General features: G+C 42.5%; 1 protein-coding gene across 1 annotated transcript in view; it reads left to right on the forward strand.

The window, feature by feature from the left end:
- Positions 1-1,793: 1,793 nt before the first annotated feature.
- The window catches only part of rapgef5a (Rap guanine nucleotide exchange factor (GEF) 5a), a 45,576-nt gene continuing 23,096 nt past the window's right edge, over positions 1,794-24,273 (forward strand). The window contains exons 1-8 of the mRNA XM_070984238.1: positions 1,794-2,164; positions 10,450-10,500; positions 12,384-12,490; positions 13,021-13,142; positions 14,243-14,420; positions 21,076-21,157; positions 21,268-21,316; positions 21,443-21,516. Coding sequence (XP_070840339.1) covers positions 2,021-2,164; positions 10,450-10,500; positions 12,384-12,490; positions 13,021-13,142; positions 14,243-14,420; positions 21,076-21,157; positions 21,268-21,316; positions 21,443-21,516 — 807 coding nt within the window. The 5' untranslated portion in view covers positions 1,794-2,020. The remainder of the gene's footprint in view (positions 2,165-10,449; positions 10,501-12,383; positions 12,491-13,020; positions 13,143-14,242; positions 14,421-21,075; positions 21,158-21,267; positions 21,317-21,442; positions 21,517-24,273) is intronic.

Here is a 24,273-nt window from a genome sequence, read left to right on the forward strand (position 1 = left end):
GGCCGAAAGCCCAAGAAAGTGTTTAGTGTCACCTTTATATCAGTTTCACTGTCATGCTGCATCTGAATCTGATAACTCAGACTGAATAATAAAGCAGGGAGAAACTTCTTTACTATATTTTGTTAGTGTGTAATGTCAGGAGAGAAATGGAGACAAAAGTAGTCATAAATGTGTGTCTGTGTTGAGCGTTGTCGAGCACGTCACGGTTCCTTTCCCTCATATCAGTCTAGATTCAGCCCCAAACTTGAGTTTATCATGTTGGTGGAGTAAATTTTTTGTTCCAAACAAAAAGAAAACATTTTTCCTCAGGCATGTTTGTGTGTGTGTGTGTGCGTGTGTGCGTGTTATCCAGCAGCCAAACGGTATGTATGCTGGCCCATTTCCTCTAACAGCGATGGTGTGGGTATAATCTGAGTCCCTGAAAGGGGCCAATTATCCCAGATTACAAGTCCTATCAGGAAAGCGGACTCGACATCTGAGTTATACAACTAAACCCACTGCACTCAAGCTGAACTCTGCTCAGATTTATGTCCTCTTGAGTATCGTGCTCAGATCCACTCGGATCTGCTGAATTCAGTTTATCTTTCAGATCATATTCACTTGAAATCTTTAATAAAATGTAATGCACTTAACTTCCCAAGTGAAGAACTGCACAGGAGGGTTGAATTCTTCGTCAAGCCAGTGAATTTACGTAGCCTTTTGTTATAATGCAAAGTGCACCCAGTTTACGCTTGCTTTCAGATTCAAACTAAAAAGTTTTTCTGACATCGGCCCTTTCCTATCCTATCTGGCCATATCGCTGGGCTCATTTTGTAGGACACAAGAAGAATATAAACTTGGTACTTTGTAGTTGCAACTTCGGAAGCTAGTTAAAAATCCCTTTTCATTCTGCCGTGGACAGAATGGTTTTTCATCCAGATCCAGTGCTGTTAAATGACACTCTGGCTTTCTCAAAGATTGCTGGGTAAAACATATACTTAGCTCTGTGGCTCAAATGTAATGTTCATACTAGAGCCTCAACGATATTTAGATTTTTGATTGTTAGCATGAGCAAACACTGCTGATGAGGATCCCATAAATTTGGTTTGAAAAGCAGCCCATTAGAGATCTGAGGACACTCTTCTTTCAGATGATCATTTTCCAATGATTTGTGCACCAGGTGCCAGATGTGTGATATTGCACGAGCTTAAAAGTACTGCCTGATTGTGACTTTCAGCATTAGGGGCATTTACAGAGTGGAGAACCACATGAGAGACACGGTGTCTCGTCTTCAAACACCCGCAGCAATGGAGGTCTGAGAGCCTCTCATGTTGCAGCTCACCTGCCTTCTGCCTCGGGTATAACTGGAATGCAAAGCTCAAGGCTCCACAGCAGTCTCACGTGGTCAGGACTAAACACAGCTCCAAACTTAAAAAAAAAAAAAAAAAAAAGACTTCGCCACGTACCACATTCACCCTCCCACACACTGATATACAATCTATGGCTTCTCCTTGTTTACCTATGGAAATCTGAGCCAGGTAATGTGATGACGTATCCCTACGGAGTGCCCCCTGCTTCTTTCTCCCTCCCCCCTCAGGCTATTATGTTTAGCATCGTATTACATTTACAACGTGTGACTAAAGTAAACATTTAAACGATACTGAAATATGAACTGCACCAGCGCAACAGTTCAACTGTTTGCCAGACTGGTCAGAGTGTGAAAGGTAGAAGTGATGCAATGTTTCTATGCACCTGTGATCCCCCCTCCCAACACCCCCACACATCCACACATCAACCTGGCAGTGCTGTGGAGTAGGACGCGCGAGCCATTGGGTGGAGCAGCAGCGTCGCGTGCTGCGGAATACATTCAGTAGGTCGCTATGCGCGGTTTGGTTGCAGATGCAGGTCGCGGAGTGTGAGTGCGAGGCGGGGGGAAATGGCGAACGGGCGCGGGCGGCGGTGCGCCTCGTGAGGATACAGTAGACACCCGGAGCGGAGGCAGACGGCAGCTCGAGGACAGACAGGAGAAGGAAAGGGAACCATGGAGGACTCCGAGCCCACAGAGGACGGCTTGCTCGCGGGCTTGCGATGGAACAGGAGCGCACGAGACCAGGCTCAGCTCAAACACAAAATCCGGGATCTGCCAGGGCTACTCAAGCACGGGCTGCACCTGCGGAAGAAGAGCGTGAGTATTTCGGACCGACCGTGGACTGACTGTCCGTCCTTCCGTGTTTTATGTTTGGGGAACGTTAGCAACGGTTGACGCCTTACGCCTTTCAAACCGTCAGTTTTCCCGACACCGCTCCGTGCTGCGTTTCGTAACCCCCGTCACGACTCAGGTGTTTTCATTTTGTTACAAGCATTACTGTCGCAGAGGCTGTGTGTGTGTGTGTGTGTGTGTGTGTGTGTGTGTGTGCGCGTGTGTGTGCGTGTGTGTGTGCGTGCGCGCGCGCATGTAGCCTATATGCTACATCCATAATAACCATTTGCTGTTGGACATCATACCTTCACACTCCGGTAGTCAAGGCGACGCTATCACCCCCTCCACCCCCCCACAGATTCATCACGTACACCTACTTGCATAGGTGTACACTAAGAAATACACACACACACACACACACACACACACACACACACACACACACGACTATTTTCATTATTGATTAATCTGTCCATTGGTTTGTCTGTACAATGTGGAAATGACTATGAAAATGCCCATCACAAGTTCTGAGAGGTGACTTTGAATGTCTTGCTTTTCCTGTCCAACCATCCGCAACTCAAACATATTCAGTTTAAGATGATAGAAAACAGAGAAAAACAGCAAATCTGCGCATCTGAGAAGCTGGATCTAGCAAATATTTGACATTTCTGTTTGATTAAATGAATACAATGTTGAAACGATTTTCAAAACGGTTTTAGATTAATTTTCGGTTAATCAGCAAATTGGTTATTTAACTGATTGTTTCAGCTCAATTCTCTAGTAAATAGGCTAAACTAATAAATAAATTCCCTTTTATCAGTATAATAACATTCCCAGTCCAAATGGGGCAAATTTGTAGATCAGCCCATCTAAAATTCATCTCATGGGCCCTCTGGTACTGTTTTGTGATGATCGGTCTGCTAAGCAGTAAATGTGTGTGACTCGGTGTGCCCTGATGTGGAACGAACACACCTGACAAGCCAAATATATCTGCTCCAAGTGTCAGCTCCGCTCATCTTCATCGTCAGTGGCAGCCAGGAGAAAACATGTCCCTGATTCCCTCTGTGGGAATCAGACTTGCAGTCCCACTGGTGCCACATGTGATAAAGACATGCAACATTTGCAGTCTGAAGCCACTTTTGACGGTGGAGATGAACACGCTGTGTCATGTTACATCTTGTTATTTTCAGTGATGTTTTGAGGACTTTCATTTTGAGGCTCTTCCTGTTATCGGTCTGATTAATACGATCTGATTCTCTTGTGGTGAGAAATCAATGATCTGAAATCCTGTAATGAATTTCGGAACAGAATCCAGTCCAGACAAAGAAGTTATAATGAAACCATAAAGAATGGATGAATATGGATTTGTTCAGTGGCAGGCTTTCATTCATTGAACTGCAGCATGCACTGTATCATCTTTGTGTTATTATTCATTGCCTGTGATTGAACTGAAGTTTTCCCTCTTCTGTCTGTGTGTGTGTGTGTGTGCGTGCGTGTGTGGGTGAGTGTGACGAGGCGAGGGTAAGTAGTGTAAAGGTATGGCTGTTTTGTGCAGACTGGTTCTCTCTAGACACCGGCAGTTGGCTATGCTTCACCTGGCGCTCACACACTCCTCCAGACACACTCTTGTTTGTAAATGGCCATATAAATTCTCCAAAAAGATTTGAGAGAGGAATTACCACACCATGTTTTTGCACGGCTCTACAGCAGATCTGAAATCATCCCAACAGCTCACAGGTGGACACCTCTGCATCTTTTTTTGTGGATCCATTCAGAATCTTTAGCGATATTGTTCTAATATTTAAGGTCTGTAAAAGTGCACAACATATGACATGGCGGTTTTTAACATTTCCTTACGTGATTCTCTGATGTTTGCCGAAACTAAACTAATCTTGTAAAGAGCCATCTGTCACCTTTGGTTCCAGCCTGCAGCAGCCTCACCTTCGACAATCCTGTCTTACATTATTCTGTTGTGACTTGCTCTGGTATTCAGTTATTAGTCTTATGTTGGCTGTGACAAGAGAAGGGAGATTTGCTTAAAGAAACACTTTACCAACTTTTCAACTTTAATTACACTTACCAGGGTGCTCTGTGTTGTAGCTGTACAACAGGGGAAAACTGGCTAGTTTTTTTTTTCCTCCTCCTCCTCCTCCTCCTCCTCCTCCTCCTCCTTCTCCTCCTCCTCCTCCTCCAAACAGTTGACCACAGCTCAGTCAGTTGTTGGTTTTAAGTGCCACTTATTGGTCAGCCAAAGTCAGTTAAAAATATGCACGTGAAATGGACCCACTGGTGAGGATGTGCATGCCACATACTCAGGCTGCCTTTGCTTTAGCTGGTCCGCAGCACCGCTAGCTGGGCTGGAAAGACAGATACTGACAGGACAAGCTGATTGGTTGTTTTTTTTTTGTTTTTTTTTTTGTTATTGTCGCCCACACAATATCCTTAGGCCAGTATCCTGTGACCATTTCTAATGCGGATTGTTAGTTTTGGTTTGATTTTGTTGCTGACACCAAAGTAGAGGAAGAACCAACGTGTATGGCAGCGTTCTTCTAAGCTGTGCACACTGTGCGATTTTAGACGTGTTGTTATTTAATTTCAACCCCGTCTGTGCGAGTAAATCATCTGCAATGTAAGACCAAAGCTCACAGTTTAAGTGCTCGACCTGCACGTTCAAAGCGTTTCAGAAAAGGACTCAAATTGTACAGTGTAAGCCCTGCTTTAGTCAATCAATAAAAAGAGACAAATAGAACATTAACGTCGCAAGAAATCCCCAAACATTAGACATTTTAAACACTTAATGTAATAATAATGTTCAGTATGTGCGCGTGGCCTGTTTGTGCGTATGTGTCGTCACAGTTGCCATTTAATGTGTTCACATTCTTGATGCAAGCGAAGGAAATGATGCATGCTGAAGGTAGAGGAGATGGAAATGAATTTTATCACGCAGGTGAATGATGCTATGTCGTGTGCGGTTGCAGCTTCTTTGTCTTCCTTCTTCTAATCAATGGAATGAATGGAAATTGTATTGCTGCCTCCACAAAATATCAGATTTTTCATTTTTAAATGAGACATTTAGATGCGTATTGTTAAAAAAAATACACTTGTTGTCAACTCAAACCTTCTTGTGGATTAAAACATGAACACAGACATAAACTCACAATACTTAAACTCCTCAACACTGTATATAAATGTGGTGTACAGTATGCTGCTGAAAATGCATAATTTAGGCCGTAAAATGAGATTATCACAGTCATAATGCAAGCTAACAGACTTTATGATCACTGTCTTAGAGGAGAGCATCTCATTTCTGCATTATACATGCAGCAAAACAGTGGCTTGTGATGTGTCTTTTTTTTTGTCTGCCAGCAATATTTCACATCCATAACTGCATTATACATTGAGATTAGAGAGATGAAAGGCCAAGTGAGGGGTGGAGAGAGAGGGAGAATCAACACACGTTCACACTCGCGGTATAAACCTACACACACATCACCAGAACCACTCTGTGCCTCTGAACTTTATTAAACACTTGAATATGCCTTTCAAGTTAGAAATACACTTTACATAGAGATATATATGCGGAATTAGAAGCCGCTGATAATACATGAAAGACAACGAAGAAAAAATGTACAGAAGACGAACATACAACTGGAATACATCAGGGCCTTTATGCCAGTAACATTAAAATAACCTAAAATAGCATCTATTAGTAGTAAGACCACTTTAGCTTGAGCATCCCGTGGCCATTCATTGTCGTTCAAAATAGTAAATCCTGAGACACGGTCTTTGAAATTGATAACATAAATGAGAATTTGATGTCCACTTTGCTGCATGAGCATGATATTTACTCATAGTATTGATCAGATTGATTAAATCTGTTGTCATTATTCATCGCAATTTCCTAAATCCTGAGATGACATTAACATTTTTAAGATTTTTCACTGCAGTGTTGTTAAGCCAAAGGTCACGTGTGCTGGCTGATAGGCGTGGGCAGACAGGGTGGGTTTCTTTGCGGCTTTACTCTCAATGTGTGTGTTCATTGAGCTGTAGCTGCTTTGATGTCTCCATTTTGACTTCCTTGTATGACTGATCTGTCGAGGAGTCGGCAGGAGCTTGTGCGTGCGTGCGTGCGTGCGTGCGTGCGTGCGTGTGAGGGGGCTTGCCAAGCATACCGTGCTCTTCACTGTGCTCAGCAATCTAATCTGAGAGTAATCCATTTCTCGCAGATAATGACCCCGCTCTCTGCTGCTCCCTCTCTCTCTCTCTGTGTACACACTTTGAAGTCATCACACAGATAAGCGTGTCAGCATGTGCTCCCTCTTTACAGCTCTCGTTCCTCCTCATTCATCTCCTCTGCTCTTCCTCTGTCGCTCTCGCTTTTGGCCTCTGGTGTTCTGACAGCAATGGACTGGACACCCATGTTTGTGAGAAACTGAGGTGCAGACAATGAGATTCACAGGAACATGGCCAGCAGACATTCCTCTCGCCGTGCGATACAGTATGAATGAAACACCTCCTCCAGCGCTGGGTGTGTGTCTTGAGTGCATTTGTGAGAACTGACAGTGGAGAAACAAAGACCTCTCCAGAGATCTGTATTCGCCAGACAGGGAGACAAAGAGATGGAGAGATAAGATAGAGCGACCAAGACAAAAGAGAGAAAGAAGGAGCAAGATGGAGATAGAGAGAGTCAGAAACAATTTATTTAGTCTGTGTGCTTGGCTGGCTGGTGTGCTCTACTTAACCCCCAGTCCAAACACTGCATGTCTTCACAGACACAAACGCTGAAAATAAGCTCTCGTCTTCAGTGATATGTCGGAGGAGGACGTCCACGCTGAGCTGGCGGTTTTCACCGCCAAAAGCTGAGCTCTTTTGAAAATGTTTCCCAGTGAGGGTAAATCAGGAAGTCCAGCCTCGTGTTTTATTGTGAATGAGAACAGCAGTGCTACTGGGACCAGCAAAGTGTGGACATAAAGGAACAGTTCGACATTTTAGGAAATACAGGAAGGAAGGAAATATAATATTCTATAATAAGGCTAAGCCAGCAGCCAGTTAGCTTAGCTTATCTTGAGACTGAAAACCGGGTAAACAGCTATTCTGGCTCTGGCTGAAGGCTTCCTTCAGTCTCTGCTGTTTTTCTTCCAACCTCACAGCCATGATGAAGTTGCTGCAACCAGCCAAGAAGTAGTCCAGTACATAAAATCTCAAATTGTTGTTTTTATGTTCTGTTTTTTTTGCAGAATAAACACAATGCAATGTGTTAATTCATGGGCTTTAGAGGTGCTGGTAGATGGATTTTGTTACATGTTGACAGAGCTTTGCTAGCTGTTTCTAGTCTTTATGCTAAGCTAAACCAGTTGACTGCTTGCTGTCGTGCACATGTGAGTGTTATCGATTTTCTCCTCTGTCTGTCAACAAGAAAACAAATATGCCTATTCCCCAAAATGTCAACTATTCCTTTAATGAATAGAAGGTGAGCTGTGATGGAGCCACTTGATTTGGATAAGGTGTGTGAGCAAATGCTTCTGCTCGCTTGCGTGTGTGTGAGACACCCCAGACAGTATCATCGCTCTAATGAGGATCACACACACACACGCACACCGCTCTACAGCTCTCTAATCATCCCTCTATTTCATTTTCTTGCGACTCAAAGCCACCGCCATGCATTTCTCTCCCTCTCTGTCTTTGTCTTGCCCACTTTTTCACCATTACAATTAAAATGATCTCTCTGTCTCTCACCGCCCCGTCTCTCTCCCTCTCCATCTGTCATGCTCATATTCCCCGTCATATATTCATGGACTGTTGTGATTTGTTCAGCCTCCCTCTCCTCTTTCTCCTCTTGCATGCTAACTCATTTATGTTTCTTCATCTACGTCCGTCTTCCACAGTTGCTGAAGTGCTTTTCATTTGTTCCTCATTGTATCTCCCTGTTCGTCATCATCTGGTGCTTTGCTAATGTCAGCCAGTGAGCAGCGAAGGGCAGTGGTGATTGGCAGTACAGGCTCGGTTTTTTGTGAAGGTTTCCAGAGGGAATCAAACCCACAACTCTATCAGTGTGATCCTGCTTCACTGCCTCAGCTCATATACCAGTTGCGCTCCTATTGCAGGAGGTTCTCATCTGTCTCACTTTAACAAACGCCGGCGACGTGATCGTCATCCTAATACAATTCTACTGTTTGCTCTTTCTTTTGTCAGGGATTTTCAAAGCGCAGACCAGTATTTGATATTTTCTCACCCATATTCAGTGATAATGATGCTGTATTGTTCTAAGACTGGGAAATGAGAACTAGACTGCTTAAAAAATCTACAAAAATATTAGAAAATATAGGATAATAAAATATAGGATTTTTTGGCAGTGATCAACAGAAAAAACACTCTTAAACAAATCCCTGCAAATCATCTTTGGCAGCATCGACGGTGTCTGAATCTGTGTGGATACAGCTTGGAACTGGACATTTTAAGGTCCTGCATTAAATCGGCCACTTGACTTGGCCCTTACAGGATTTTATTGTTGTTTTGAAACCCTTTTTGCCTTGGCTTTGTTCCCTCACTGAAAAATAAGCCTTCTCCCAAGTCAGCGTTTTCTCGCAGACAGCGGCAAGTTTTTCTCCAGGAATATTCTCCGTTTTGCTCTGTCGGTTTTGCCCTCTATCTTCAAAGCACCCCAAGGCCCGCTTCAGAAAAGCATCACCTCTGCGTGACTCTGCCATGACCGAGCATTTAGTAAGACGGTCAGAAAGCTCAATTTTTTGTCTCGTCAGACCATTGAAACTCCCCTCCAGTTTGCAGAGCTCAGCCATAAAACCTGTAGCTCTGTTAGAATGCCTATAGGCCTCTTGATGGCTCCCTCTTTGCATTAACAGTTATTGAGGACGGCTGTTGTTTAAAGATTTACTTTAATGTGCTCCATAGTCAGTGCCTTGAAATTTTCATTCCTCTGACTTTGATAACTCTTCCACAGATTTGTTTCAAAGCGGCACATGTCACAGTAGGAAGAGCACAGGTGCAAATAATAAAATAAGCTAAATTCCTTCAGTTTCAGGATCCTTGTATTGTGCATGCTGGTTCATTTTCATGTTACTGTGTTGTTGGGCCTTGCAGATACATCTGTATTTAACCTAAATGTACTTGTCGCACCTTTATTACAGGTGTTCTGCATTCAAATACAAACGCTTGGCTGCACCAGTGATGATTTTAGGCGTGTTGGTGTAAAAGGGGTGGCTATTTATGCAAACATTCTGTGCTTATGTTTACTTACTTTTAGTTCAATTTGTAGAGATTGTTTCATTTTGATATCAAAAGGCGTTGATCAGAGTTGGAGAGCCTCTTCAGATCCCTGTGATTCAGCGTTGTAAAACAATAAACCATGGAAGTGATTCAGGGAGGTGAATGCTTTTATAGGCTCTAGAGGTTTCCCTGCGTGGGCTGCAAAGTAACACATTCAACTTCAAAGATATTCCCATCTTGAAGCAGTATAATGAAGTGTTTTTACAAAATTAATATGGAATGTTGGCCATATATGACAGTAAAAAAACAGTTTTCTTCATTAATTATTATCTGAGTTTGAAAATGGAGCTGTGAAGCATTGGAAGCTTTTAAATGAGCAGCAGAGCAGCCAAGACGAGGTGTTACTAAATCACATTACAATGTATTGCACCACAGTGAGATACAAAAACAGATGGCTGCATGTAGCGCTGTTTCCTCTCTACTAGATCTAACACTTTCTATCGTTTTTAATCTGTTTTATGGCCAGTGTGTCACCACTGTGTCAGTGCTGTCATGTAGCTCCTCTAGCGCCATAATAATCCATAAAGATTAAGAGTTTATTTCCTGATAGGGGAAGTAGAGGTGGAGTGGATAGACTCAGGGAAAAGACTACAACATGATGGTAGTAACAGTGAAGATATTTATCATGTGGCTTTATCATTTATGGCTGAGGAACTGATAAGTTTCTTTTTTTCATTGTTACAGCTTCATATTGATGAGTGCTTGAGTGAATGTGTGTGACTCTTAAACCATTTAGGTCAGATAATCAACATACTCTTTCTATGTATGTAAAAGTGCATGACGTGTCACCTGTATTAAAGCACTGAATTTCACCACAAAGCGTGCGTATGAGCAATGGTTGTTCCTGCTGTTGGTTTAAACAAAACCTGACTAATGTTTTTGAAATGATAAAACTGGTCCATCTCATGTCACAGTCTTGTTTGTTCAGTATATTTACTGTGTGTGTTGGCTCTGACGGCTTGTGTGTGTGTGTTTTGTTTTAACAGCAATCACCTGACACCATCCCCGGACCGAGCACTGGACCTACGGTACATAAGGTAAGGAAACATACACACACGCACGTACGCAGGTGATGTCATCTCTTTTAGTTTTGCTGTCAAGCGAAAGTGTGTTTGTTTTGCCCCAATACAGATGACATCAGTGGTGATATTACCTTGGGCTTTTTCCAAGCGAGTTTCACCAGCTACACACACGCACATGCACACACACACCCACACAGACACACACTCAGAGAGTCTTAATTTGTCATGTATCATCATAATGCGGTTTGACGAATATTTCAGGACTGCAATTTGAAAAGACCTCGGGGCTTATATATCCACCGTGTGCACAGTCTTCTTTGAACACTGGAAATATTAGCTCAAGAAATAAAAAGTTTCAAAAACTGAAGCTTACATGCTGCTTGTTTATTTGCACGTAAAAATCTTTGCGTCTGCGTGGTTGTTTGTCCCACAGCACTGTTGTACATGTTCTCACTGGAACATAATATTGATGAGGTACTCAGACTAGTGTGACGGAGCAGGATACTTGGCCATGAGCACCTAAGAAGGAAGATGCTTGCAAAAAGGAGCCTCAAACTTGCTCAGCCAGTATAAATCTCCCAACCTCAGTTTTTGATATTAGTCTGGAACTTGATTGAACGTGGTCACTGAAAGCTGGACCAATACATAAACTATGGAGATTAGGCGGCATAATGGGGACAACGAGTTAGTGCTGACCTCTACCTTTTGACTGTCAAACTTTGTGATCAACTACTTCAAAATTCAAAGTTTTATCAGCTTGAAAAACCTGTTTCAGCAAAGATAGGTCGTAAATCATTTGTCACTGTCAAAACTTGATCCAATTGCCTGTCAGGTAATTTTGCTTTATTGACAACACTCATAACTGAAGAAAATGACAATTAAGGCTCGGCAGACCGGTGTGTAAAGATTTATTTGCGGTATGGCTGTGTGAGCCTGATTGAACCCTGGTTCTTTATTTGAAGGGTCACCTTGTTGCCAAACTGATGATCAGTAAGTCTGCTTTGAGGTCAGAAACCTGCTTTGAGCTCAAGACACACGGTCAAACACTGCAGTGCCCAGAGAGTGATGAACATGTTCGCAAAACATTTGCAAAGCCGATTGTTTGAATGTTTTGCATTGTTTACATCCATGTTTATATCAGCTGGCAGTCCTCTTTCCTGCCTTTAGCTGCCACAGTTCTGCATGCAAGAACAGCATCTGCAAGAATGTGTGTCAGCCACGTACTTTTGCGGTTGCATGTGTACAGTATAAGATGCAAACACACCAGGGATCCACTCATAGAAGCGTGACTCCATTGCTTCATATACTAGTGGTGAGAAATTCACAGGGTACCTTTAATGGTGCAATACACAGGACCATTTAGCTAACAAATGCTCTACTATCAAGTTACAGTCACTTCCTGAAGTGCAGTCATTTGCAAAGTCTGCTCCCATGTAGCCACAAAGCTAAGCCACTGAGGCAAAGACGGGATGAAATTTGAGGTTGAGTTGACACTGGAGGGAGTCTCTCATGTTGTAACATAATGTGAATGGAGCATCATCAGTCATCAAGCCGGCTCTGCTCTGTAGCACGGAAACGTGAATATGAATGGAACAGAACAAGCAGCCCATGTAAACAGCTTAATTGAAATACGGTCTTATTTACCAGAGCGTCAATAGCAGGATTATTGCAGAGCGCGTAGACACAGTCAATGTTTCATTCCTCAGGGGGAAAGAAATCGAGCTGTCCTTGTGAGCTGGTCAATGACAGCCGCACTAGCTCTCTGTTGTCTTGATAATCATGTCCACAATTGTGTTGAGATAAGACTTTTGTCATTTTGGTCACTTTGATAAATTTGTCTCATTCAGATTTTAAAGCAACAGCAAAAATTCACCTTGATGTGTTTCTGTGTGTGTCAGTCTTGTTCCCAGAGTTTTCCGTGTGCAGGTCGGACTGTGAGGAATGCCTTCCTCTCTCATGGACCGTACCCGGCTAAAGACAAGATACACCTGGCCAGAATCATACGGTACACTTGTCTCTGCATTTGTTTGGTTATCTGTGCAGGGCTGAATCGATGCATCCAGTGAAGCATATACACTGACTCACCAGTCACTGTTGAGCCCCTTCCTGATTGGCCAGTCATGTTGTTAATGCAGTAAGACGAGCAAAATGTGACGTAGACATCATGTAGCCGAGCACATGATGGACGGGGAATACATGCACTCTCATGCGATATACTGTACATACGGTACATACAGATGCATGCATAAACCATTTGAACATCTGGACACAAATATAAATAGATGCTCTTAAACATCATTGGACACATACCCACACAAATGCACGCCCACACACATACATCAGTCTTTCCTGGGGGAAAAGCAGACGGAAAGTATTCAGTGTTTCAGAGGAAAAGGCTTACAGAGAACTAATGAATAATCAATGTATATTGATTAAATAAAAAAGACAAGCTTTGTGCCGAGGGAAGAAGTGTGTGTATGCGCATGTGTGTCATAACACTGTGTGGCTGTGCTGAAAATGTGTGTGTTTTAACAGGCGTAGCTATGTGGGGGTGGAGCTGGTGCAGTGGCTGTGTGAGCAGTGTGTGTACGTGCGCTGTCGGACTACAGCTGTGCGTGTCTGGCAGGTGCTGCTGGAGCTGGGAGTCCTGCTGTCTGGTAAAAAACACAACCTCATACACACGCACAAACATTCACACGCACCCTGACAGCCTGGAGGCTCGACTGTGCTCCAGAATTTATGGTAACCTTCCAGCCACATCGGTGACAGTCTGCACATCTGTAAAGTGACAAACAATGAACCAGTTCACCAGGTAATTTCCAACAGAATAGAGACATATTCACAGCTTCATCCACCTGATTAACTTTCCACAAGGTGAAATGATGCTGTGACTCTGTATCCAAGCCCCTCACTAATAATCCCAAACATAATCTTTCATTATTTACCAAAGGCCAAGTAAAAAAGAAACATCTTACCACAGATTAAACCTTTTGATTGGCTGAATCTGCTGTCACTACACCTGCACTGCCTGGGTGTCATTCATATTTCTGTACTCGATAAAGCTGCTGACAGGGAAAATGTAGAAATTGTGATCAATTATTTTTACCCTGTGTTATATCAAAACTACACTCTGTATGGATGACATATTGTAAAGAGGCTATTAAATTCAAAGGTCTCCTTTCAGCAAACCTGATCCTCCTCAAGCTGCCTGCTTTTGAACATTTGCTCAGGTGCAGTTCATCAGTCTGGCTAATCCCAGAGTTTATCCGGCTTTTATTGTTGCCGCCATGTTTCTATTATTGCTTTAAACCACTAATGAACATTTAAAATCATTTCTTTAATGTAGGCTCCCATTTTAGTGCACCAACATAAATACAAGTTATGCACGAAGCAATGCTTGTCCTGTCTCAAATCTGGACATTTGACCTGTTCTGCTAAAAGTTGTAGATTGATTTGGTGGATGTCATGATGTCATTGGTTGGTTCGAGCTTAGCTTAGCTTGTAAGCACACATCATATTTTGTTTTACATAAAGAGTAGATTTGGTTATGTTTTTTGGGTTATTAAATAGGTGCACAATATGACTGGTAATGTGACCAAAAAGAGTTATAAAGGCATTTTCCTTTCATCTGACTCTAATACCAAATTTTTTAAGTAGTCACACATTGTCACAGTGAAATGATAAAGAGAAAAGAGGAACAGGAGAGGAAGCTGCTACCTCTCTCATTTGTTTTGGTGTGTGTCTCTTCTTTCTCCAGTGGACCAGCGGGTGGTGTTTTCGGACTCCAACTCTTACTACCAGTTCAGCTTTGAGGAGTGTGACTCCGCCTCCTGTGAGTTTCGCTCCAATGAGGGGGAGTGGCCAGAGGCTGTTAGACTCCTCCTACAACTCGCCCCATACGTCCAGTTTCGCTCTGGAGGCGGAGCCAACAGTCCGTAAGTGTCCTGTTAAAGTCTCACTTTTAAGCTGTGGTGGATAGGTGGTGGATGGATGGTAGAGCTTGAATTAGCCCTATTAGAAAAAACAGTTCTCTACTTTGAAGTAGAACACAAGCCGTGAAGCCGATCCTTTGTCCAACATAATGTTGTAAAATCAATCTAATGCTAGTGAACAAGTAACTTCAGATCTGTGGAAGGGCAGTTTTTAAAATACAACCTGCCCCTGCCTCACCTTGATGTTGATTCTGCAACGGTTCACACACATTATATCTCAAAGCTGTGATTAGGGCTGGGACGGGCCTCTCCATGCTGCATCATGTCTTTTTAATACTTTCCTGTTTGCATAACTTAGACATCTTGTTTATACAATTTGGATGTAGTTTCCTCTATTTTGTTTTAACAAAGAGAACAGCAGTGAGGTTCATGAACGTCCCACACCGGACTGCAAAGCACAGCAATTAAACATTGTGAATTTGGAGTTTAGGAAGATCAATACATATTGAATATTTGATATTTGTAAAATAAAAAAGTCAAAGCTATTAAAGATGGTTGATGGTTTTCAGGGTTCTCACTGGGTCTGTGTTATTTGGGCCATGTTAAACTGCTGCAGGACGTTGATCACAGTTGATGGTGAATGTGACTCCAGTTGTAAAATACTGGATGATCTCCATTGACCTGAAGTGGGAGCTCATTGCTCTGGTAAAATATCAAAGTTGAAGTGACAGCGTTCCCACTTAGATTTAAGATTAAGGTCATTTGTCTGTCTGATGATTTACTTTGAGAAGTGACTGTGTCTGATTTAGTGGAAGTATGGAAGTGCACGCTTGCATGTACATTACTATTTTGCAACATAATAAACACTCACACATACGTGCACTTCCTCAAATCCTAAATAGAAACCTAATCTCTGCTTTAAATCCTCAGTCTGCTTATGTGAGAGACATATTCATGTGCAGGCAAACACACCTCTACATCCATAGAAGATATACGCTCGTACTTAAAAACTGACACGATGCGATCGCGCATATACACAAGATGGGCTGGGACACACACACACACACACACACACACACACACACACACACACACACACACACACACACACACATACACACACACACACACACACACACACACACACACACACACACACACACACACGCACGCACGTGCAGAGTGGTGTCAGCCAGAGTTCCCTGCTTTGCTGCTCCTGTGTGTGGGATTCCTGCTGAGGCTGCTACTGAACTCAATCTGTCACTCAGAGAAAGAGAGAGAATGAGACGGTTCGGGTGTGGGTAACACAAAAAATAGGATATATATGAAGAGCGAGGGAACAAGAGCACACGTCAACACTTTCATCTGCGTGTCAGCTTCTAAGGGCTTTTGCAGACGCCAGGGAGAGCGCACGACAGCAAGGGGAATTGAATGTCATATAAATCTCTTGTATCGTACTGTACGTACTGCTATGTTCTCCTTCACTTACTTTATATACATTATAGCGGATGACAGTCATACTTAGAGGCACTGCACCACAGTGTCTCCACGCAGTCTATGGTTTCCATAGGTTGGCAGGGTGTAGAGTAATGGCTGTGAGAGGGAGGCCATTTTATCATGTTTATTTCACCTGTGCAGATTTGACATAGATGTCATTATATATTCAACATTCTCACTGTGAGCGTCCCTTTGACCCTGCCGCCGTCTGCGTCTCGCTTTGACTGTCGCATCATTTCTCTGCAGGCGTCCTCTCTGTCTCTCTCGGTCTCACACGCTCCCTCCACCTTTGTCTCTCTGTCTGGGTGTAAAGCAGAATAGCTGTACTGTCGCTGTGAGGGAAAACACCTGATGTAACTCCGCTGGCTGCTCCGCCGGCATCCAGAAGACTCGACGATGCTTTGGTTGATCGTTAGTTAATGATTCTTAATTCTTCATGTTAATATTGCAAGAAGATGGAATGAGCAGAAGGTTAATAAAATGCAGTATTTCAAATAAAATAGATATAATTTCTAGAACATGCCAAATGTGCTGAATCTGTTCTAGTTATCGGGCATCTTATCTTCAAAAAGTCTTCATTTAATAACAGGCGTTGCAGATGGGGAAGGTCATCTTATATTGGGCCAGTGCCAGCGCATGCATCAAAAGCAAAGCTGCATGCCTTTTCTCTTGCTTGCATCAGCCTGTGTTGTTGTTAAGAAATTTCTAATTGGAGAAATACACCATTTTTGAAGGTGCTGTGGCAAGATTGTAAATGCAGTCAGGTGTAGCTGATGCTGACGCTCCTCATGAATCATGGCTCTGTATCTCTCGCTGTAGTTTAATCTAATGAGGCAAGCATTAAATTGATACTGATAACTTGATGAGGCAACATTAGCTGACTGTTATGCCTCCTCCTAGTGATTTCTACTTTAGTGAAACCTAAGAACAACAGGCTACTAATTAAATGGGTTCTGCATCATGTGTAGAAGATGTTTCTTAGTGTGTGTCATTTATCAGTTTGTGTCAACACTGCCAGCGTGCCTCCTGCAATTGCTGTGTCTGAACAGTAATATTTGCTGCCAGGCAGGCACATTGTGGTCATTAGAGTTGATTAGTTTATTGTTCATTGCTTACTGCAATGCTCGCCAGAAAAAAAAAAAAGTTGTTTTGTGGGATAAATTTCAGAAGGATCTTATGTCAAGTAGGTTTCAAACTTCAGGTTCATGCATCATAACGCCTGGAATCAAACGTAAAAATCTACTATTGTTGTTATTTTGACTAAAAATACATACTCAAATATATACGGTATCCAAAGTGATGTCTCTTCTTTCTTTTGTTGCTCCACCTACTTATAAATCTACTTCAGTTTCAATTTAATGATCTTCATTGGCAGGAAAGTCTCTCTGTTTCATTCTGTCTTCCACTTTGCCTCACGTTGCAGGGAGGGCAAAACCTGCATACATAGTGCTTTTTAGTCGAGCCCTGTAAGGAGAAGACATTAAAATTTAACTATGAGAAGATGTCCTGCACACTTCCCCTGCAACAGAGGTCACTGCATTTGTACATTTAAAGTTGTGTCTGCACCGGCTTCAGCTTTGTCAGAGTGTGATCTGATCATGAAGAAGTTCATGTTTAGATGTGAACGCCACCCCAACGAGTAAACTTAACTGCATGCACTGCTTTCAGTCCTCTACCGTGTATCAACTGCATGCAACTTCCATATAGACACCAAACATGAAGGACAAACACTATATGAGATTATTCTGTTCCCTGGTATACAAACAATGGCTTAAACAGAAGGTTAGATATTTTTAGAGAGTAATATTATGCAATACACAACAAGAGCTAATGGCATGTAGTTGATGACACAATATGTCCACTGCCTATATAAGACAAGGTGAAATGATCATATAATTATTAATGGTTTACAGTGAGACAGTTTCATTTTACATTGGTTCAATGCACAAATTTGTATACTCTCCCAAACCCTCTCCTTGTTCCCACATCATACTGAATTTCATATACAGTGCATTACTTGTATACATGCTTTACTGTTTGGTGTATAGGAGGTGGGGCTCATCAATAACAGTTAAATTAACAGTTTAACAACAATAAACAGTTTTCTTGCCCTTGAAATACAGTGTTCTCTGCATATCGGTTTGCAGGAGGTGCAGAATTGCCATGAGCTAAAATATGCCACCTGAGCTCGGGAGGAGAAAACACACTTACTCGCTTCGCATGGAGCTCTTTCTCCAAAAGGGGCAAAAAGCCAAACAGACTCAGCAGAATGCTGAAGGAACATTTTGACTAGAGAGCAGGGCAACCAAACAGTGACTGGTTTTCGCACAGATTACATTCTGCTCCTCAGCAAATCTGCATTGTGGCACAAGCTTTAAATGCTGCGCTAGCTGGTTGTTCACAACCACATGTGCATATGCAGTAGGCAGATTAAGGAATCTGTATAAAAATAGGTTGACATATTGCTCACAAAGACTTGGTAAAGCTTTGATTAGGATGTTCTGATAAATCACATCACAGAACGTGACTGCACCTTGCGGCATGCGTTTTTTGACATGGTAAGAATAGGAAGGTGTTGCAAGCGCCGACCGTGTTAATCCTCTATCAATACCGCTCTGTGCTGCTTAATGATTGGTGACACACCCCCCACCGTGCCTCTATTCCAGCTCTGGTACGTTCAGGCCCATGATGAGTCACCAAATTGCCAAATGAATGCCGGCTACAAAAGCTTAATGACCCTTAAGAGAATAGATTCAGAATGATGACTTAGAGTAGACTTTTACATCTCATCATCCACTAATGGACAACAAAAGCTGAAATTAAGCGACTACTTCATCATTTGCCCTTGATCATCAAGCTCGGTCAGAAGTTTGAGCGTGTGTAATCTTATTTCAGAGGAGGCCATTTTGAGCATAAATCCTGAAAGGAAAGCACAACCACCGATCTGCCTTTATTGCGGCTGTAAAAATATTGTATTTTCACACTCCTTCAAGGCATCTGCCGGTCTACCTGTCTCTGTCTCCCTCTGTCTGTGTCAGAGTCGATAGCTGAAGTGTCAGGCTGAGGGCTACGTTATCACCATCTCTCCCGCCTCTGCATCTGTCATTCCCTTATCAGATTACAGTGTACACACGCACGCACGCACGCACACACACAGTCACACGTTGACACAGGGCCTCATCCTCTTTTCTTCACAACTATTACTAGTGCCACTGGGATCTGCTGATAAAATCCAAATTGTATGCAAATCGGTTTGTGTGTGTGTGTATGTGCATGCTTGAGAGAGTGTGTGAGGCTTGTGCGGGGGTGAGGCACTGTGTGGGAGACCAATCCAAACAGTGGTTTTGTAAGAGAACATATTAGACGAGGGGCCCTCGGGTGCAGTCTGCCGCTGTTGAAGACAAACTCTACAACCTTGTATTATTGCTGTGGGAATAATGCAGAGTTTACCCCAAAACAACCACCTGTTTATACAGCAAACACACACACACACATACAAATGAAGTTATATACAAATGTATTCACAGACGCACTCAGGCCTGAAAAAAATCCTCACCAGGAGTCGTACGTCTATATACAGTCTGAACACATGTACACGCGGCCGCCGCATTGCCGCACACACACGCGGCCTCACTAACATCAATCGAAGGGTGTGTCTGGGAGCTATTTAAAATGAAACCACATGAAAGAGCGATGGGGGGTGCAGAGAGAGACGCTCAATACAAAGACGTGCAGGGAAGAACTCTAAAGGCAGATGGGAGGGAAAATAAAACAGGCAGATAGAACTCAGCACACAGCAAACACTCATCTGCTGTGTGACTATCATGTGTAGGGCTGCCACGTTGGCTCTGCTCGTTGTGTTTTCAATTAGTTGTTCAGTCTATAAAATGTCAGAAAATAGTGACAAAGGCCACCCCAGTTTCCTGAAAGTGATGTTTTTAAATTTCAATTTTACACTCAATTTTACAATGTGAATTTGGAGAAAAACACTGGCGACTTGATACACGATTGGTTAGTTGAATAATTGTTTCAGCTCTAAGTACATTTCATTACATTAAAACTGCCAAAACACAAATTTATCATTATGAAATAAATGTTGCTTAAACAGCAGAATGGCTATAGAATTGTGACTCCATCTGGGTCTAGATGGGTTTCCTTTAAGTCTCGCTTTCACGGTGCAATTCTGTGTGCCACCGGGCAAAATGGAGACTTGATTTACAGCCCAATGGAAGTACGTCAACCATAGTTTGTAGATTGATTGTTCAGGCTGCCTCATCGATCGGCTTGTTCATATGAAAATTAACAGACATAAAATATGTTATCATAGTTTCGTCCCAAACTTTCTGTCTGCTTTCACGTCTCCATCATAGACTAAATGAATGAGAGAACTCTTTTTCTCTACATGTTCTCTTCCACCCTGATGTCAACCCCTGCTGTAGGTACTTATTTGTGCAAAGCAAAGCTCAAACTATGTTATTGCTCCAAATGAAGTGATGACAATTTCATTTCACCTCTACAATGGACGTACTTCTTTCTTCTATCTTATTTCTGAAGTGGTGATTGTGTCCGCATGGAAATCTGGAAACAAGTGTCGTGTGTCCTGTGTAGTTTGGCTCCAAGGAAAATGGAAAGCGATCCGGTTGTGAGAGCGGCGCCAACAATGGTATCACCTGGAAATGCTAGGCGGGGGGACTTAAAAAATTGTCTGTTTCCACTTCAAAGATGTTTTACTAAAGGATCGAGCAACAATAATCAGGTGTCATCTATATTTCCTGCTGGTTTGGTTTCTGAGAAACCAGTGAGCGACCACTGGGAAGCCAGTCTAATGTTAATGTTTTTCATACAAAGGGTGAAAATAAGGTGACTTCCATCCAATTTTTAGATGAGACTTGATATAGAAAAAACATTCAGGTCCACAAGTAAGAGCGTCCAGAGAGAGAAGTTGACGTGTTTGCAGGCTGCAGTTCTTGTCTAGGTTTGCCAGGGGGCAGTGTAGAGCACCAAAGCTGCAGGAAACCTTTTACTCTGGACAGTGTTTGATCAGAATATAACGCACTTGTCAGGTGTAAGTAAAGCTCTGTACTGTGTGTGTGTGTGTGTGTGTGTGTGTGTGTGTGTGTGTGTGTGTGTGTGTGTGTGTGTGTGTGTGTGTCCATTCCAGGTCAGAGGAGGACTCTGAAGGCAACAGGGACATCTGCAGTGAGATTCTCCAGATGAAAGCTCTTGAGAGGCTCACTTCTACGGTCAGTGTATGCATGTGTTTCTGTAGACTGGTAAAGACAGTATGAGATAAACAATACCCAAACTTGTATTTTTGTGCCTTGTCTTGTTTTTGACACCTTTTCTGCTACAGGTACAAAGTGAGCTGGCGGCTGCTCTTGCCCGAAAGACTCGCAAAGCTTGTAAGTAGAGAAGTTCTTCTGGTGTGTGTTTTTTCCAACTGTGTTACGGAGTGACAAAGATAATGTTATGCAATACGTGTGAAGAACTGTCATTAATAACTTCACCCCTTTTGTGGTTGGTTGCAGTATCAGAGCAGGACTCTGAGACGACCGAGACGAGCCAACAGGAGCCTCGCACACCCAGTGAGGAGAGCAGCCCGGTAATACACACAAACATATGCTTCTATTGAAGCTGAACAATAGCAATGTCTCTGTCATTTTACATTATTTTGCCAATAGAATGCAGCACAATATTTATTTTTCCTGGGTAGTTTGGACAGTGCACACTCACATTAAGGTAGGCTTACAATAAATTTAGTAAAGCCAATCCAATTTGGCATACAGATACTTCTGAAATCTCTGCTTTGAGAAAATAAAACTATTAAATTAAACTTCTAGTTTGGTATAATATTAGTGGTTTCAGCCTGGGATTGATAAGGCATGAAGATTTGGACAGCCTCTCCTCATACGCAGCATAAACAAAAAAGAAAAAGGTCAAATGCAGTTTTTTAACTAGCTGCAGCTTTCTCAGAGGTGTGGTAAGTCGATGAAATGTTGCTGAAATACATGCAAAGCGGCTGCTGTTTCAACCTGTGCAGGCAAAACACATGCTGTCCTTGCCCTGAATATCATTATGTGCAAAAGCTGGATGCTTTTTATTTGTTCATGCTGCTCCACAGTTTGCTTGGTTGTTGCAGCTGCATGGCACGTTTAGAGTTTTGTGTGCTTTTATAGGGCACAGTAAAGCTTTTTGACAGCTGTTGTAAACAGGTTTCTATAGCAAAGGACTGGAAATGGACCAGGCTGAATACGACCAATAGCGGCCAATTAAAACCTAACTTGATCATCTCCGACACAGATCGGCCTGGGACACCCATAATAATATATCATAACTGGCTTATTCTGACGGCCTCGCTGGCTTTTAAAGGTCACTGAGTGTAAGTTGTGTGCATGCGTGTACATGTGTGCACCTCTATAAGGTAGCTGAATGTAGAAAATGGGGTCAGCAGAGAGTGCAGTGGGAGGCCTGTTTGCTCTCTGGTCCCATCTCTGCACAGTGGAAACCTCTTTTTCTCCATCAATTATTCATTCTCTGATTACACCAGAGATGAGAGGAGAGGAGAAGAACAGGACAAAAAATCAACTTTTAAACACAATTACACATACAGTGCTATCCACGCTTCTCGTGTTTAATATGGAGAGATGCTTTTGTGACCGCCTCGTCGCAGGTTGCATACGTCTATGATTCTGGAGTGCAACTGAAGAGTCATTTTCCTCTACCATATTATGTTGTTTGGATGATTAACTAAAAGAAAAATAAGCTTAAAAGTGTTTTCGTTTTGAGATCCCTCATGCCTGATTACCATTGGATCAAGCTGGATTACATTCTCCACAGCTCAGAATGCTGCTGTGGATTCAGTGTCCAGTGGAAACACTTCAGAAGCAGACTGTCTGCTCTTCAGCTGCTTTTAATGTATAGTTTAATATTATTTTCCTTACATTTGTTTAGTGTTTTCCAAGTATATTAAAAGCATTTTTGCTGGGATGTGGTAACAGATACTTTGCGACTGTATATGATGTTGATATAGTCGATGTCCTGATTGCAGAATAAAGATTTTGTCTGCAGTTTAGCAGCTTGGCAGAAAGTGCTTGTTAACTTAGTTGGCTATTTATGAGCCAAATTCCAAATTTCATACTGGGCCTGTTGTCTGACACCAGAAACTTTAAAAAATTTAAGCAACTTCATTGTTCAGCTGCATTAAAACAGTGTTTGCCGTCACATACAGCAGGAGGGGACAGAAGGGAGGTCTAACTAGCTTCCCTCTCTTTTTTCCACTCCCTCTCTCTCACTCTCATTAACTACAAATGCTAGCTGTGCTGTATGTGTTAAGACAAGTCAGTAACAAATTGAATGCATAATTAAAACTGATTTCATGTCACTTGTAGGGTTTTCAACGGGGTGAGATTTTCACAGTACAATAACAGTCTCAAAGTATCACAATTTCATAATATCCAGTATTACACAATTATTATTATAATTACTGTTGTTATAATGAGTTAGAGTGACCCTTCATTCCTCAAGTGCCAATAGATATAAACACATACCTTTACAAATGATATCCTTGCCACCAGGTCCCATCGCTCTCGATTTATGAGAGAGAAACAGGAGAAAGGGAGATAAACGGAGAGGGTCTTACAATACAAACACACACAGAGACAAGTTGATCTCGGTATGTTCTGTGTCTGGAACAGGAAGTTGAAAACAGGTTAACAGGAAGCAGCAAGGGACAGAGGGCTGTGGCTCTGATATAATGTCTGTGTGCGTGTGTGTGCGTGTACATGGGGCTAGTCCACCAGATAAGAGTTGAGGGAGTTTTCCTCGTAAACAAAATGAAGTGTGGGAGTATGCCATAGTATGTGTGTGTGTGTGTGTGTGTGTGTGTGTGTGTGTGTGTGTGTGTGTGTGTGTGTGTGAGTCACCCTCTGCTTGAGCATGGCACTGTGGGATAGTGGCGCTCACAGGAAGGGTTAACCAGCTCTGAGCCAAATTAAATACCCCTCTTGCCTTCTTCCAAGGAAAATAAACAGACCAGGCTGCCCACCACTGGTGATAACCATCATACTAGCAGCACCCTAGGGAGCACACACACATACATGCACACACACACACACACACGCAATCGACAGTTTCTCTGGTATCCTGCAGCTCTCTTAATGAAGTCTATTCTATCTCTTTCTGTTTCGTTTCTTGATCTGAATTTCTTTCTGTCCCTTTTTAAGACCACACTGTCAGATATTCTTATTTACATACTTTCTTTGTACTTCACTTGAGCTACCAGGACGGTTTACTCATTTCACACAACTCCTCATCTATAGAGGGGAGGAGACATACACACACACACACACCAGCACTCACT

The sequence above is a fragment of the Chaetodon trifascialis genome, chromosome 17, assembly GCF_039877785.1.
Source record: "Chaetodon trifascialis isolate fChaTrf1 chromosome 17, fChaTrf1.hap1, whole genome shotgun sequence".
Taxonomy (NCBI): Eukaryota; Metazoa; Chordata; class Actinopteri; order Chaetodontiformes; family Chaetodontidae; genus Chaetodon; species Chaetodon trifascialis.